The following is a 14962-nucleotide window of genomic DNA, read 5'->3' as shown; positions in this document are numbered from 1 at the left end:
TGGAAGTAATGTTTCGATTTGATACGATTAAAAAAATATTCGAACAGCGTTTAATTATTCCCCAAACGGTCGGTGCACGGTTGGCTGGTTAGCAAATCATGCATTCGGTGATTGGAATGTACATTTCGGTATACAGGAATCACAATGGTCATTGGGAAATCAATCCCAAGTAATAACAGTCATTTTTGCTTTTTTAAAAGCTTGTGCATAATTAATGTATTCGGGAAATGGAAAACAATCCACGGCAGATGTTTGATTGATGGAAATTTAAGTTCAACACTAGTGGGTAGACACAATTTCCAGAATTTTCAATATTGTTGATTCGAGAACATATTCAGCTCAAAAAGACTTACCGATCGAGAGCAATGGCCACCAGGTGGAGGATCGATGCCGTGCAGCACAGGACATCGCTGGAGGTCCACATGTCGCAGAGGTCCGCTCCGAGTCGCCACTCTTTCGACACTTCGTACACGGCTCCGAGGGGCATCACCAGGCAGGCCACCAGAAGGTCTGCCACGGCCAGCGATAATATCAGATGGTTGGCCACACTCTGGAGGTTCCGTTCCAGCAGAATGGCCGCTATTACGAATACGTTTCCTGTATTGAGAATGACAAGAGAATGGGATTATTTATAGTTTCTTGACTGGATAGTGGATTGGATGCACATGAATATTTGACCCGCATTTTCCCTTTCGCCTTGTTGGAAAAAAGCTACTCATACATTTTGAGGTTAATTCCCGAATTTGAATAATAGTCATCATCAAATCCGACAGATTTCACCTGCCAGTGGTAAATAATCGGTTTTCGGCATGGAGATTTCCGAAAAATAATCGATTTCCAAAAATGTATGATGTAGAATTAATATATCCGACAAATTGCATCGTTTTTTATATTTTTAATTAGAATTGAATCTCGCCAAACATTCTTGAGTCGATTTTCCACCAGCCCACACACTGAAACGAATCTTCCTCAGAGATTGAGTATTCGTATGGAGAAATTTCTAAAAGCGTAGGATACTCATGCGCTGAGTGACCTACGCTTTTAGATATTTCACCATACAACTGAGTAAAAGTGACTCACTCCCTGAGTTAGTTTCGTTTTCAGTGTACGATTGAAGACTGCTCGCCCTCACACCTAATTATCAAACAATTTATTTAATCTTCAAAGTGCTAATCGGCAGCATTCCATCTAGTCATATTTCGAACTGCAAAACCCTCTACTGCCCTCTATATTTGGGAAGCCATGTAAGCAGTATTGTTCGTTAGTGGTTTTTTGCTAATGGTGGCGCATTCGTTTGGGTGGTGGTGGTAATCTATTTGATGAGGTTTTTCTCTGCTGATTGTCCCTAGCTAAACGGACACACACAACACCTGCTGAACGAAGTGAAGCATGTGTTTGGACCATGGGAGAGATATAGCCTGCCTGTGCCCACAACGCCGCAACTAGATTGATTACGAAGTTATGGTGTGTTTTGTTGACCTGATTGAGGTCGTTTTTGCTTCATTTGCCAAATGCTACGAGGTTACTTGATTGATGGGAGGGGGTAGGGAATTTTATCCGGTGATTGATTATGCAGTTAAAGAGTACTATAGTAGAGTAGTTAAATGATATGATGCCAGACGTAAAATACTGCAAAACTTGACGAAGGAGGCTTTTAGAACAGAGCTTCGCTTGATTAAAATAATATCACTTACTAGGCAGACGAAGATAATTTCCCAGACATGATGAACCTTTCTAGAGACACATATTTTACTAAACTCCTTGATTGATGACCGTGCCGTGAAATCTGTCGTCAGATTACGGATCGATCCATCTTTGGCGAGACGCACACTCGATTTTCTACTGTACTGAGACACGGGATCATGGACAAAACACTGCTGTGTAAGTTAGCGGAACAAAATTAATCAAAACATTTACCGGTCTGGCAGTAATTTATTATACATCTTCCAGCGACAAGGACTACGACGACGACGACGACGACGACGACAAAGGCAGACGGAACTGTGTCACCGTCGTCACTGAGTTGTGTTTCAGCTGTCAACGTTGACAACGAGGACAGTGACGAAAACGGCCGTTGAGTGAATTTCTGCTTTCATGTCAAGGAGACAGTTTTAGGTGATGAGTTTGTTATCACATTGAAAGTTAAAGTCAATCAAGAATTTGGGAATCAATCTGACAAACTTTGCGACTGAATTTTAATAAATTTCTGCAAAGTTAATTGAAATTTGAAGTGGTTCGCTTTTGTTGCCTACTGACAGAGGTACATCAGAAGCTGGTTTATAATGAAGATAAATTTCTTTATATAGTATATGTGTCTATGTGGAATGCAAAAACCACTGCAATCATTTCCGTTACTTGGGCGTTGTTCCCTTTAGGATGAGGCGTTTTCATTTCCTTAGTTCGATCTGTTTAGAATGAAACGGAATGTTCTAAAAAATAAAACGACGGTTATGGGAGAATCTAGCGCTGCTCGAAAACCATTGAGTTTAAGTAAAGCATAAAATCCAGGAAGGCGGTTAACACAGCAAAAATGAGAGCAACATTTTACACTGCTGAATCAAACGGAAAACTAATCCTGCTTTTAATGAAATAAATTTAATAACTGATTTTGCATTCATAATGTTTAATGGTTATCATCCATGCTTTTCACGCTGAAAGACTTGATCTCAAATCTCACCTCGGTTTAGTCACGAATGACCTTAAATATGTTAAACAAAACAAATAAACGGCATATGAACTTAAATCAAATTTTAAACAAGAAATTAACAGCAGAACTTCAAGTTAAGTTGCTTTGATTAAAAATGTCTTGACTGCATAATGAAAGCACAATATGAAATCAGACTTCTGTAGCGACAATTGAAATCAAAATGTATTTTCATTATGATAGGAACTGCAAACTTTAATATCGATTTGCTTGCATTTTGTTAACGGACTTTGCTCGGGTAATGACTACAATAAAATCAAACAAACAACAATAGTTCCATCATCAACTTTATCAGCCAAGATGAAGAAGGACTAACTTATAGAACTTGAAACATATCCCGCTCCTCCTCTTCGGCAGATATAATAAATATTCCATAACTCTTCAACCCTGCAATAAACCGCGAATCAAATATTGCTCTTCCCGCAATGTCATCCGGTTAAGTTTTTATTAGCTACGAATCCACCTCGAGCGACAATCTCCCCCCAAGACAAAAGCATGACAAAACAGCAGTCACGCATGGAATCATCCTCTGGGACGTCGGAGCAAAGCGCCTCTTCAAATTGTGTCGTATCGTTGTCCTATTTCACTCATACCGCATATCTGGTTCCGCCGACGACGAGGCCACCGCAACGGAGATGGCAGCTCAACTTCCGCTCTGAAATTAAGTTTCCGAGTTCAAACATGCAGAACCCGTGACGGAAACGCAATGAAAACCGTTGACGAGCAGAAGATGATATTTCCCCGAACAAGTTCCATCATATTCCGCGTACAGTCTCAACAATACCCAAGTACCGGTTTACTATCATCCCTCTTCAAGAGAGAGGGACAGACAAAACAAAAGTCTATCACCGGGTACACGGTCGGAACGGGGAAAGGAAATAGACCCCCGGAGTGCTTATCAAATTTTTTAATCAAATTCGGAATCAGTCGTGCTCACTTCCCGCGGGCTGTCTTCCCCTCTCTCTTTCGTCATACATATTCCCCTTGAAACCTAACATAAGTGGAAAAGTGAAAGTGGAAAAGGATGTTTCCTACTCCAATCACGCTTCGGCGGCGCGGTTGAGGATGGTCGAGGACCGCAGGGCCGACCTTCTGATTTATAAGGATGATGCTTGAATTTCAATCCGACGAAGCGTTGAGCTTTTCACCTGCCACACTGGCTGTGAGAAGCACGTTTGAGATTTTGGGTCATCGGTGGGACGGTGAGCGGGGAGAAAAATTCACCCCGTCTTAGATTCCTGCACAGTATCCGTCGCTGGACATACCGGGATGTTGATTTCCGTTAGGTACACATGGAATTGGCATACTCTCTCTCGTCACGTTCACATCAAGTTGATCCCAAGTGTGGGAGAGCTGCCTTCCTGGCACGTCGGTAGCATTGGTGCTCAGCACGGAAAACAAGATCGACGGAAAAAAACAAACCAAAGGAGATCAAGTGCAATCTGTTTTTACTTTCATGAAACTTTGCTCAATTATTCGTAATGAACAATTTCTTTTAATCAGACATTTGACTATTGACTCATTTTTCATTTACACGTTTCAATAATTTATAGTACCAAAACGTCTCTTCTATTTTAAATGTGAAACAAAGTTCTAGAAAACAGTAATAATATAATAGCAATACACAACGCTTAGATCTAATTTTGGGCCTACTATGCACAAGCTACACCCCTGTACTTTGGTCAGAGAGCGTATAGGGCGTCGTTGTGCCAATTAATCATACCGTCCGGCCATTTTCCACAGAGATGGCGCTGTTCTGCTGGTAGGAAGTGATAAAAATCCCCATATATAAATTTGAAAGAGAGGGCACGGCGGCGTTTGACAAGAGGCTTTCAAAACTCACGGTGGATCAAGGCTCGGAGTACGGTTCATTTGAGCAGAAGAGATGGTACAATACGGGAGGAGTGCAAGTTGAAACGACTGTTGCGTACACCCTACTGTAAAATGGGGTAGCTGAAAGATTCAAACGTACGCTTATCGAGAAGGTTCGTGTGATGCTCCTAGTCTAGGAGTCCTAGATTCTGGAATGCCGAAGCAGAGGTGGTGTGAAGCAGCGTTTACAGGTGAGTTTTTACTTAACAGAAGCCCCACAGCAGCCCTTCCGTGCAAATCGACTCCCGCGGAGTTGTGACTAGGTATGAAACCGAAGAGTTAAGAATTTGTAGATGCAGAGCCTTCTACAGCGCAGCGCCATTTCCTGGTAAGATACTGGATTACTTAGTAAGTTACGGAGCAACTTCAGATGTTCCCGAAACGTTTTGGTCAAATTGCCAACCGAGACGACAGATACGATTGGATGCGTGCCGTGGCGAGCCTGCAGATACGAGCAAATTCTGTGGAGAAACGATCCATCCGAGCCAATTCGTGTCTACCATATGAAGACGGTTAAGTACGGACTGTCCAGCTCACTGTACCTGGCAACTCTAGTACTCAATCAATTGGCATCTGATGACGGAGAATACTACCCACTCGCAGTGTCAGGCATTCGGAAGGAAACCTACGTCGACGACGTATTGACTGGGGCACGACGATCTACACACCCTTCAGGAAACGTGTGGGCAGCTCATCACCTTGCTTGAAGGTGCAGGTTTCGTATTGTGAAAATGGGCGGCCAACGACAAGTGCGGCACTAGTGAACGTTCCTCCCGAGTTATGGGAAACCTCCACAAAGTTTGAAATCGATTGTTCGACTGCCGTCAAGACGCTTGGCCTTCTGTGGTTTCCTGAATCTGACCAGCTCATGTTCAAGATAACAGCCCTTCTTGAGCACGCCGTCATCACCAAGTGGGTAGTTGTGTCCGCTTGTTCGACCCCATCGGTCTGCTTGGGCCTGTCGTACTGTGTGCCAAAATGTTTGTGCAAACTCTCTGGGCGGAACACTTGTTCTCTACCGAATTGCAAGAATGTGTGGAATTATCGAACTGACATCCAGCAGCTCTCGATCTTACAAGTTCCGAGAAGGATTCTTGCAAACACTTCTCGTCAATATTATCTTCTCTGCTTCTGTGACGCTTCAACAAAAGGTTACGGGTGCTGTGTCTACGTCGTTTCGCCAGACGAAACGGGAGAGCTCCATAGTCACATTCTTACTTCGAAATCTCGTGTTGCACCACTGCGTGGAAAATCCATTCCACGGCTGGAACTTTGTGCTGCGCTACTTGGAAGTCAGCTCGTGGACACTTTACATAGGACTACCAGCGCCAGCAACAATGTAGACCGACAGCACAATCGTTCTACACTGGCTAATGTCGAGATACAACACCTGGAAAGTTTTCGTTTCCAATCGTGTGGCTTAGGTTCAACGACTTACAAAAGCATTCGAGTGGAGACATGTTTCCACGGACTTAAACCCGGCCGACCGGATTTCACGAGGTACGCTGGCAAGACAGATCGTGAAATACGATCTATGGTGGCATGGTCCCACACTCCTGCGATACCCAAAGGAGCAATGGCCAGAATCAGTATTTTCGACGTCAGATGATCAATTCCTCAACGAGGAGGCTCGTCGTGCCGTCGTATTACATATCAGCACAGTAGATCAAGAGCTCTTCGACCGATATTCAGAGCTCGCCAAACTGCTGAAAGGTATTGTATACTGTTACAGGTTTTACCACAACTGCAAGCTGCCAAAAAAGCAGCGCTCAACTGGATAAATGTGATCATGCGCTAAAAACTCTAGCACGTCTCGCTCAATATTCCTCCTCCGAAGAATTCCCCGGCACCACCGAATCTTGGACCAAAGTCCCCTCTTCGAAATAGGAACCTTTTCATGGACGAATTCGGGTAGCTTCGAATCGATTGTCGTTTACGCTACTCGAAAGCATCATTCGACACCCGTTTTCCGATCTTGCTACCGTCCGCCCGAAAAAAAAAATACAGTGAAATTTTCAGTGGAAACAATGCTCTAACATTAATATTTATTGTCGACAGTAAAAATGATTGTTATAATGTTGTACTCTTGCGAAAACGGCAAAACTGCTACCTAGCTGTACAATGAATGTACATAATAAAATGTTGTTACAATGATTTTTATCGTATTTTTCATTTATTTTATTGTTAACATGATTCGATCATGAACAATAATGAACAACTCTATTACAATAAAAATTGTTGTTACATTAAATATTGGTGTATTTTCATTGTGGGTTACTTCACGAACAACAAAAATAAATCTGATTGAAGCATGCAGACTATGAGAGGGTCAGCAACACTGCCAATGTAATTAAGATAGGCGCTGCTCGTATGGCTCTGGCTTTGACAGTTCGTTTGGCTCAAAACCAGGCAGTCCGCGTCCGCTCATATCTTATCCAAGACCCTCTCTAAAGCTTAATGGAGACCTTTTCCGTGCAGTCAATAATCATACAATAATAATAAAAAATTCCACCACTTGAAGATGTCAGGAAAGAACTCTCAGGTGGAAGCATATTTCATGGGCGATTCTCTCCAGTCGAATGCATTAACTTATCAACAACGCTCAACCACCAAGGAGACGTGACCTAGGGATATCGAGCGCAGGGGAGTTGGCCTGCATTTCTCACAAGTTCCGGATCGAATCTCGATCCATAACCAGTAAAAAAAGGACCACCCGTAACAGACATACCACCCCCTTCCCTTCCCGGGGCAATGTTTTATTTTTTCGATTTATTTTTAAAGTCGATAAAGTAGATCTGTCAAGCCAACACATACACTCTAAAGTACACTGTGATTTTTTTTAATCAATAAATTCGCCAACCAACAGTAAAATAACAATAATATATAATGTTATTGAAAAAAAATTATATGGGAAAATCACGAAAATTTCATTGTTAAGATACTTAACAACCCCCCTTTTTTATTGTAAATTTTCCATTTACCATGAAATTTATTGTTTTGTACAACATAAATCAAGGTAAATTTATTGTAGACGTAACAATATAAATCATTGTTAAGACAATAATTTTCGTCTTATTGTTACATTGTTTTTTAATGTATTTTTGTTGTTATTTTTTTTCGGGCGACCACAAACTGAGCTTAATGGTCGTGCGAGCAATACACCTCAAAACATTGCACGGTGGATCTTCACTTCTGCTTGCTACGGTACGTCAACGATTCTGGCCACTCCGGGGACGTGATCTAGCTCGTGCAGAAATTCGTCAATGCGTCACTTGCTTTCGGTGTCATCCTAAGCTGTTAACTCAAATCATGGCACCGTTACCGGAAGTACGCCCTACCGGACGGCCGTTCTTGTATTCGGGAATCGATTACTGTGGGACGTTTCTCGTTGGTCCGCTCAATGGGAAGGGCGCGTCGGTCAAAATGTACGTTTCGCTTTTCGTCTGTCTGGTGGTGAAGGCCGTGCACATCGAAATCGTCGCCGATATATCCGCCGCGTCGTGTATCAACGCCGTGAAGGGTATCGTCGCGCGGCACGGACGTATAGTAGAGCTACATTGCAATAATGCGACCGCTTTCGTCGCGGTGAATCGTGAGCATATCGCGTCGCGTAAAGAGTTCCTGTAGCATTTCAAGTGCGAAACCATTGCTTTGACAACGGGATCAAGTTCCAGTTCATCCCCGCCCGTTCGCCACACTTCGGTGGCATTTGGGAGGCGGGAATCAAACCATTCAAATACCATTTCCGTCGCATCATGGGACTGAAATCATTCTCGGTGGATCACCTTCATACCGTCGTCACGCAAGTTGAAGCAGTGCTCAATTCCCGCCCCCTGTCGCCACTCACTGATTCTCCCGATGATCTGGCGGCTCTGACGCCAGGACATTTCCTGTTCGGGGAACCACTGGCGATATCCGCCTCCTCTATGATGTTTCCTGACGCCTGAGTGGGGCAAGGATGAACACAAGGATGCCTGTAAAAGACGCGACTGGACAGTTGCTCACCGACCCCACTGACCAGTTGAAACGCTGGTTTGAGCACTTTGAACAACTTCTCGAAGTTTCAACGGTCAACCAACCATCACCATATCAGCATGATCCGCCAAGGGTGAGTCGCGTTACTCACGTCAACACTGAAGCTCCATCATTTCAGGAGATAGAAGCAACCATCCGAAATATGAAGTCCAACAAAGCCCCGGGGGTCGATCGAATATTAGCAGAGATGCACAAATGTAGTAATCCGTCTTGGTAAAAGTCCCCAAGAAGGGGGATCCAACTGTATGCGACAACTGGCGAGGCATCATGTTACTGTGTATTGTTCTCAAAGTTCTGTGTAAAGTTATCCTCAATCGGATACAGGAGAAGATGGACGCGACTCTCCGACGACAGCAGGCAGGATTCCGTGCTGGAAGATCATGTGTGGACCATATTGTCACGCTCCGCATCATATTGGAGCAGGTAAATGAGTTCCAAGAGTCCCTGTACTTGGTATTCATTGACTACGAAAAAGTTTTCGACCGACTAAACAACGAAAACTTGTGGGGCGCTCTGAGTCGCAAGGGAGTCCCTGATAAGATTGTCAACCTCATCGAAGCGCAGTACGAGGCTTTCTCATGCAGAATGTTGCACAACGGAGCTTTGTCTGATCCGATTCGGGTAATCGCGGGTGTGAGGCAAGGATGTATATTATCACCGCTACTGTTCCTCATCGTAATCGAAGAGATCATGGTTGGAGCCGTTGACTGTGTACCGAACCGTGGGTTGCTGTGGCAGCCTGTTACTATGGAGCATCTCAACGACTTCGATTTGGCTGATGATGTTGCGTTATTAGCACAACGGCACTCTGACATGCAGAGTAAGTTCGACGACCTTGTGGAACGCTCCTCTGAAGCAAGTCTAACCATCAACGTCAACAAGACCAAATCGTTAGATGGCAACACGAAAAACCGTTCCAATTTCACGGTAGCTGGGCAGGCAGTGGAGAAAGTCGAAAGCTTCCAATATCTTGGCAGCCAGATAGCGTCGGACGGCAGCACCAAGAGCAACATGGGTGCACGGATTAAGAAGGCGAGGGCTGCTTTTGCCAGTTTGCGAAATGTATGGATAGCGAATCAGTTCAGTCGACGCACCAAAATCCGAATTTTTAACTCGAACGTGAAGTCTGTGCTGTTATACGCCAGTGAAACATGGTGTGTATCAGCGGAGAACACTCAGAAGCGGCAGGTGTTTATCAACCGCTGCCTGCGGTACATAATTCGTGCCTGGTGACCCCACAATTGGATCTCAAATTCAGAGCTTCATCGTTTGTGCCATCAGAAGCCGATAGGGACAGAAATTCGTGAACGGAAGTGAAGGTGGGTCGGCCACACACTACGACGGAGCGGAAACGAAATCTGCAAGCAAGCACTGGACTGGAGGACATCGCAGCAGAGGCAGACCCAGAGGCTCGTGGTGGCGAAGCCTAAACAGTGAAATTAAGAACGTTTACCGAAATTTGACTTGGGCACAGGTCAAGGCCAAAGCTAGTAAGCGCCCAGGATGGAAATCTACTGCTTAGGATCGTTAAGTAAGTAAGAACCACTCGTCGCAATCCCGGAACCAGATTTGAGCCACATCCATCCTGGATGGCTGAGTCGCCTATAGGATATGACGAAAACGTTGCAGGTCCTTTGGACTTGTTGATCACGTGACTATGTGAGCCAGCTTCACCAACGGACAAAGTGGAGAAAGCAACAAACCGATCTACAACCAGGTGAACTAGCCCGGCATGTTGCCACAAGTTTCTTGGATATCTGAAATCAATTAAACCTGTAGTGCCTAAATGTTAATACTTACCATACTTATCTTGAATTGTATAAAACATACACATAATAGCACTCACTCTCAATCATACACGCAATCTCGCTCATCCACACAAGAAGTTTTTAGCGATTGGTGAAATACAGTTTAGTTGCTAAGTGACCAGCAAATCGATAACACATTTCTGTGCTAGTCCGTTGCGTTAAGTTATCGATGTGACTTGCCATTCGATCCGGCAAGTAGTTTCCCCGAAACATTTTGGTGCCGAATGATTGCTCAAATATATTTCATCAGTAGGGGGATCAAGAGATTGCCCTTTACTTTTGCGTTTAGGCGCCATGGAGGCAGAACAAACTTTTTCCAAATCGACTTCGAAGCATATTACTATAAGAATCCTAGGGTCGAAGAGGAATTTGACAAGTCGATGTTCAAGCAGAATTACCTCGGGTAGGGTCCAAACAAGGATCAAAAAGGAATACGAATCGAAAAAGGTAGAAAAAGTGCAGGTAATATTTAGCACTGAGAAGTGATGTTTCAGTTTGTTGTAGGTTTAGGTAGCAGTACCACACACTATTTGGTTGTGAAAAGCTTTACCATGTGCACTGGTGGTCCTTCAGTCACTAAGCTTCCGTGGAGACAAGAGTTTCGGGAAATATACTATACAGTAATGACCCGATTTTATCAGCCCTCTTTTAGAAAATCTTTTCGAAGTTCTAGGAAACCCATACACTTTTCAGTGGTCTTATTGCTCCAAAGTATACCTTAAACATTCATAGTGAAGATGAATGGGAAAGATTTGGAATTCCGCGTATGTGAAATTATTGAATGATAAAACTCTGATGCACGGAGAGGCTGACAAATAATTGTGTATATTGCTTAAGCTGTGTCGAATGTAAGCAATTACGTCGATTGCTTACGAATCACAATACGCCTACCACAGCTAACTACACCAGCTGATAGACTAAACTTACTCTACCAGACGCTACTGTTGGTTTGCCTGAATAAATCTTAATCCACGAGAAACCGACATTTAAAGCCATTATTTACATTCGGCACATAGGCCCTTCACATGCTGCTCTAGATTTGTTCGCCGAAAATTGTGTCTCCTAGGGAACCATATTTAAAATCATGGCATTAAGGTTTTGTATGGAAATTTCTTTATAGAAAAACTTGCTCGTTCGCTACAGTTTGTAAGAAGCATGCAGAGGATGTAAGAAATCGACCATTACATTGAATGCCCACCACATTTGTTTTGCTCGTAGGTGTTGTTTCTGAAAGCCACCGAGCAAGATTCCTATCATCGAGGGTTCAATTTAGTGGAATGACAACGTGGTTCTGTTTGCTCAAGCGTGGGCGAATCATTCGAAAAGGAAAGCAGTTTCTCCCAGATGCTGAAGAATATGAGGGCCTGAAGGTATCATACGTTCCTACCCCGTAAGTTATTACCGTATAATACTTTATGTTTATGATTATTAGTGCCATTTGTCTTTGCCTCTTCACTGCCAAGATACCTTTCCTTTTGCTCCCATCGACACGGGTTTCTCGTGTAGAAATGTGTTGCATGAGACAAGAATCCTCTGCCATCATTATCATCATCATCATCATCATCATTGAAGCATATTTCAAAACGAGAAACAATTTTTGCTTCGAAGACTTAGTAACACCTTGGGAATGATATCCAGTGTAGATGAAGGATCTACGTGCCATGCGACACGTGCGGCAACTCAATTTTCGTTTTATTCTAGGGTAGATAATTTATCAATCTCCGCTATTTAGCGACAAGAATGGTTTATCTTTTTCGTTGAAATCAGGGCCATCATTTCAAAAGGGCGAAGCTGCTTTTCGTTAGCAATGCAAATTAACGACACCATCAGTTTCATCTACTAGGTGGCATCGTTAATTTGTGAGAAATGTGGCGGTTGAAGCCATTGTTAACAAAAGCAGTTTCGCCCTGATGAAATGTTGGCACTGAAGCGTTTAAAGAGCTGAAGGAGTGCCCCTTTAGCTCGTTTTCCAATTCAGAAAATTCTCACCAGAAGATGAATAATTCCAACGCATCCAAAAGAGCTGAAAGTCCAAGAATGACGCAAAAGTATTCCGCAAAAAGTCATCAGCCATTGGAATAGACCTAGACAGACGTTGAAAATCAGCGAAGCTTAAAGCCCAGAACCCGAGAGCCATCCGTCGAAAATCATTCCCAGAATACCATAACAGCTTTTGGACATTGCTTCGTAGCCACATTTATCATTGCATTTTCAGAGTCACGGCGAGAAGTGCTTTTACTGCCTTGTTAAGAAGGTAGCAAGAAAAATCGAATTTCTCCGTTTGGTTGAGTGATTTTTCCATCCCACCACACCGTTGATCGACGACGAACACGGCCTCTGGTGGTGTGGTAGGTGAAAGGAAAGAATCGTCGAGAATGGTGGTTGATTTCGAAAAATTGCTTCAACTTAGGCACGCCTCGACGACGAATGGATTTCCCTCCGGGCCTTCACTTACATTCAATCACTCGGAAATCTACCGATCCGTGTTTTGTTTTGGGTGTTTGTGGATGTGCAACACGCCCCACAGAGCCTCAGGTTTTATTTGAATTTTATAAAGGTTTTATTGCAGCAGCAACAATTTCCAATAGTTTAATAACGGTCTTGCACATTGTCATGAAATGTAGGCAATGTAAAATACTATAAGATATCTACAAAACCCTAATAAATCATAATATAAAACCAACTGATGCTAATGGTATTCAGATTTATGAATTATTTTAGGCTTGTTTTATAGTGTCTGATGAAGCCAATTTGAATTGCTGTAATTAAACCCAGCTACCAATCATGGGGGTGCAAATCTCAATTTTAGATGGTCGGAAAATCTCATGCTAGCGAATCAATCTACGAAAAATCTTATTTCAAATCTTGCATCTAAATCGTTCTACTCACATCGCTCTCCAACTATTTGCAGGAAAACTTAAAAATCTTCATCAATCTTATTTCTATCTACTTGGGCTTGGGCGCGTTCCATAACAGCACAGCGAAATTTTTCCTGCATCTTTTATAGGGTCGCCCCCAATCCCAATGTTGATTTATAAGCAGCCGTAATAAAACTAGTTGGCTACGAAACATGCATTTTAAAACAGTGATGCGATATGTGTCCCTAACCTCTGTCCAATGTGAACCTTTCTATTACATTTTATGCCGTATCTTATGTAAGAAGTTAGCTGCAGTCAGGAGCATCCCAAATTGTAGCATTTCTAATATCTCCAAATTATCATAAATTATCATGAACGCCAGTGACATGAAACATGCATGCCACACATTATCCTCAAACCTTCATTAGCTCATGCTTCAAGGTTCCAAACATTCCCACATTCCAAACCAAAAGTTCTCATACTTCAAACCATTAGCTTTGTGGAGGTTTACAATTGATTGCTTAGTTGCACAAGTGTTAAAACACCACTTCAAATTAAATTATTGCGAACGCATTTTCCCATGCAGCACAAAACGATGGCCAATGTTTTCGTCACCTCAAGACATTCCCAGATAGCGAACCGTAATTTGACTCTTCCTTCTTCGAACCACATTTGTTCCCATACACGACACTTATAGCTGATCGATAATTCTTGCTTACGCACCAATAAGCCTGACAGAAGCCAAGCGCATCATGATACACGTGTCGGCGCCGAACTCTCTTTCCCATTTGTTTTAGCGTCGACTTCGCTCTTGTTGACAAATTTCTAATTGAACTCTTATTGGCTAAAACGGCAACTCCAAGCGCCTCCCACCTAATTGATATATGTGTAGAATTATGAAACCGTGTAGAGTTTAAGTAAGATGTAATCGAACTGATCGAATAATAAACAGATTTATGTGAACTCTCAAGGCGACTAGTTGATGTCTAAGAAAGATATCACACGGCATATTACAAGTCGATATTTCACAATCGACATTCAAATTTATATATTCTTATTAAATGGAAAATAATTAGGCACGATCGGTGGATTTAATTTCGGTCTACTGAACTCAAATTGGGTCTATAAATGGAGGCAACATAGATCGAAGATGAACTTCGATCTACAATGATTTGGCATGTGAAATCGCGCTTCACTCCTTATCAATCATACGTAACCACATTGTAGACGTCACTTTAATTTCTCGCGTTAGAACTGAAAAGGAAGAAAGAGACAGTGCTTTCTCTTCAGTTAATCCGGAAAACATAAATCAAGATGCTTTTAGAATAAAAATAAAAGCCATTATATGTAAATCATCTCACTACCACACATCAAGCTGAACAATGCATTAGGTCCTTAACAGTGTTGGCAAAATCATCAATCAAATTATAGTTTTCCGCTCTCATACGCTCTCAATATCACGCGTGATATTGGAACAAAATATCATGCTTGGTATTGATTTAACAAACTCCTTTGATATCGCGAGACTATTCACAACGTGCAAAAATCAAGCGGAGAGTTGACTAGACACAAAGATCATTCTGTTGCACATCGTTTTCTAAGAAAGAGCAAGTATAGTTTACTATCTCTTTTTACTGTCCACCGATGGCAGACACGAAGTGACTGCTGCCAGCCGTTATGGAAGT

General features: G+C 42.7%; 1 protein-coding gene across 1 annotated transcript in view; it reads right to left on the bottom strand.

Moving 5' to 3' along the window:
* Positions 1–349: 349 nt before the first annotated feature.
* The window catches only part of LOC135697634 (5-hydroxytryptamine receptor 2A-like), a 388901-nt gene continuing 374288 nt past the window's right edge, over positions 350–14962 (bottom strand). The window contains exon 5 of the mRNA XM_065217417.1: positions 350–597. Within this exon, the coding sequence (XP_065073489.1) occupies positions 350–597 (248 nt within the window). The remainder of the gene's footprint in view (positions 598–14962) is intronic.

This window comes from Ochlerotatus camptorhynchus, unplaced genomic scaffold (genome assembly GCF_037179485.1).
Source record: "Ochlerotatus camptorhynchus isolate MF236.1 unplaced genomic scaffold, CSIRO-AGI_Acam_v1.1 ptg000077l, whole genome shotgun sequence".
Lineage (NCBI taxonomy): Eukaryota > Metazoa > Arthropoda > Insecta > Diptera > Culicidae > Ochlerotatus > Ochlerotatus camptorhynchus.
This window is presented reverse-complemented; position numbering and strand designations above follow the sequence as displayed.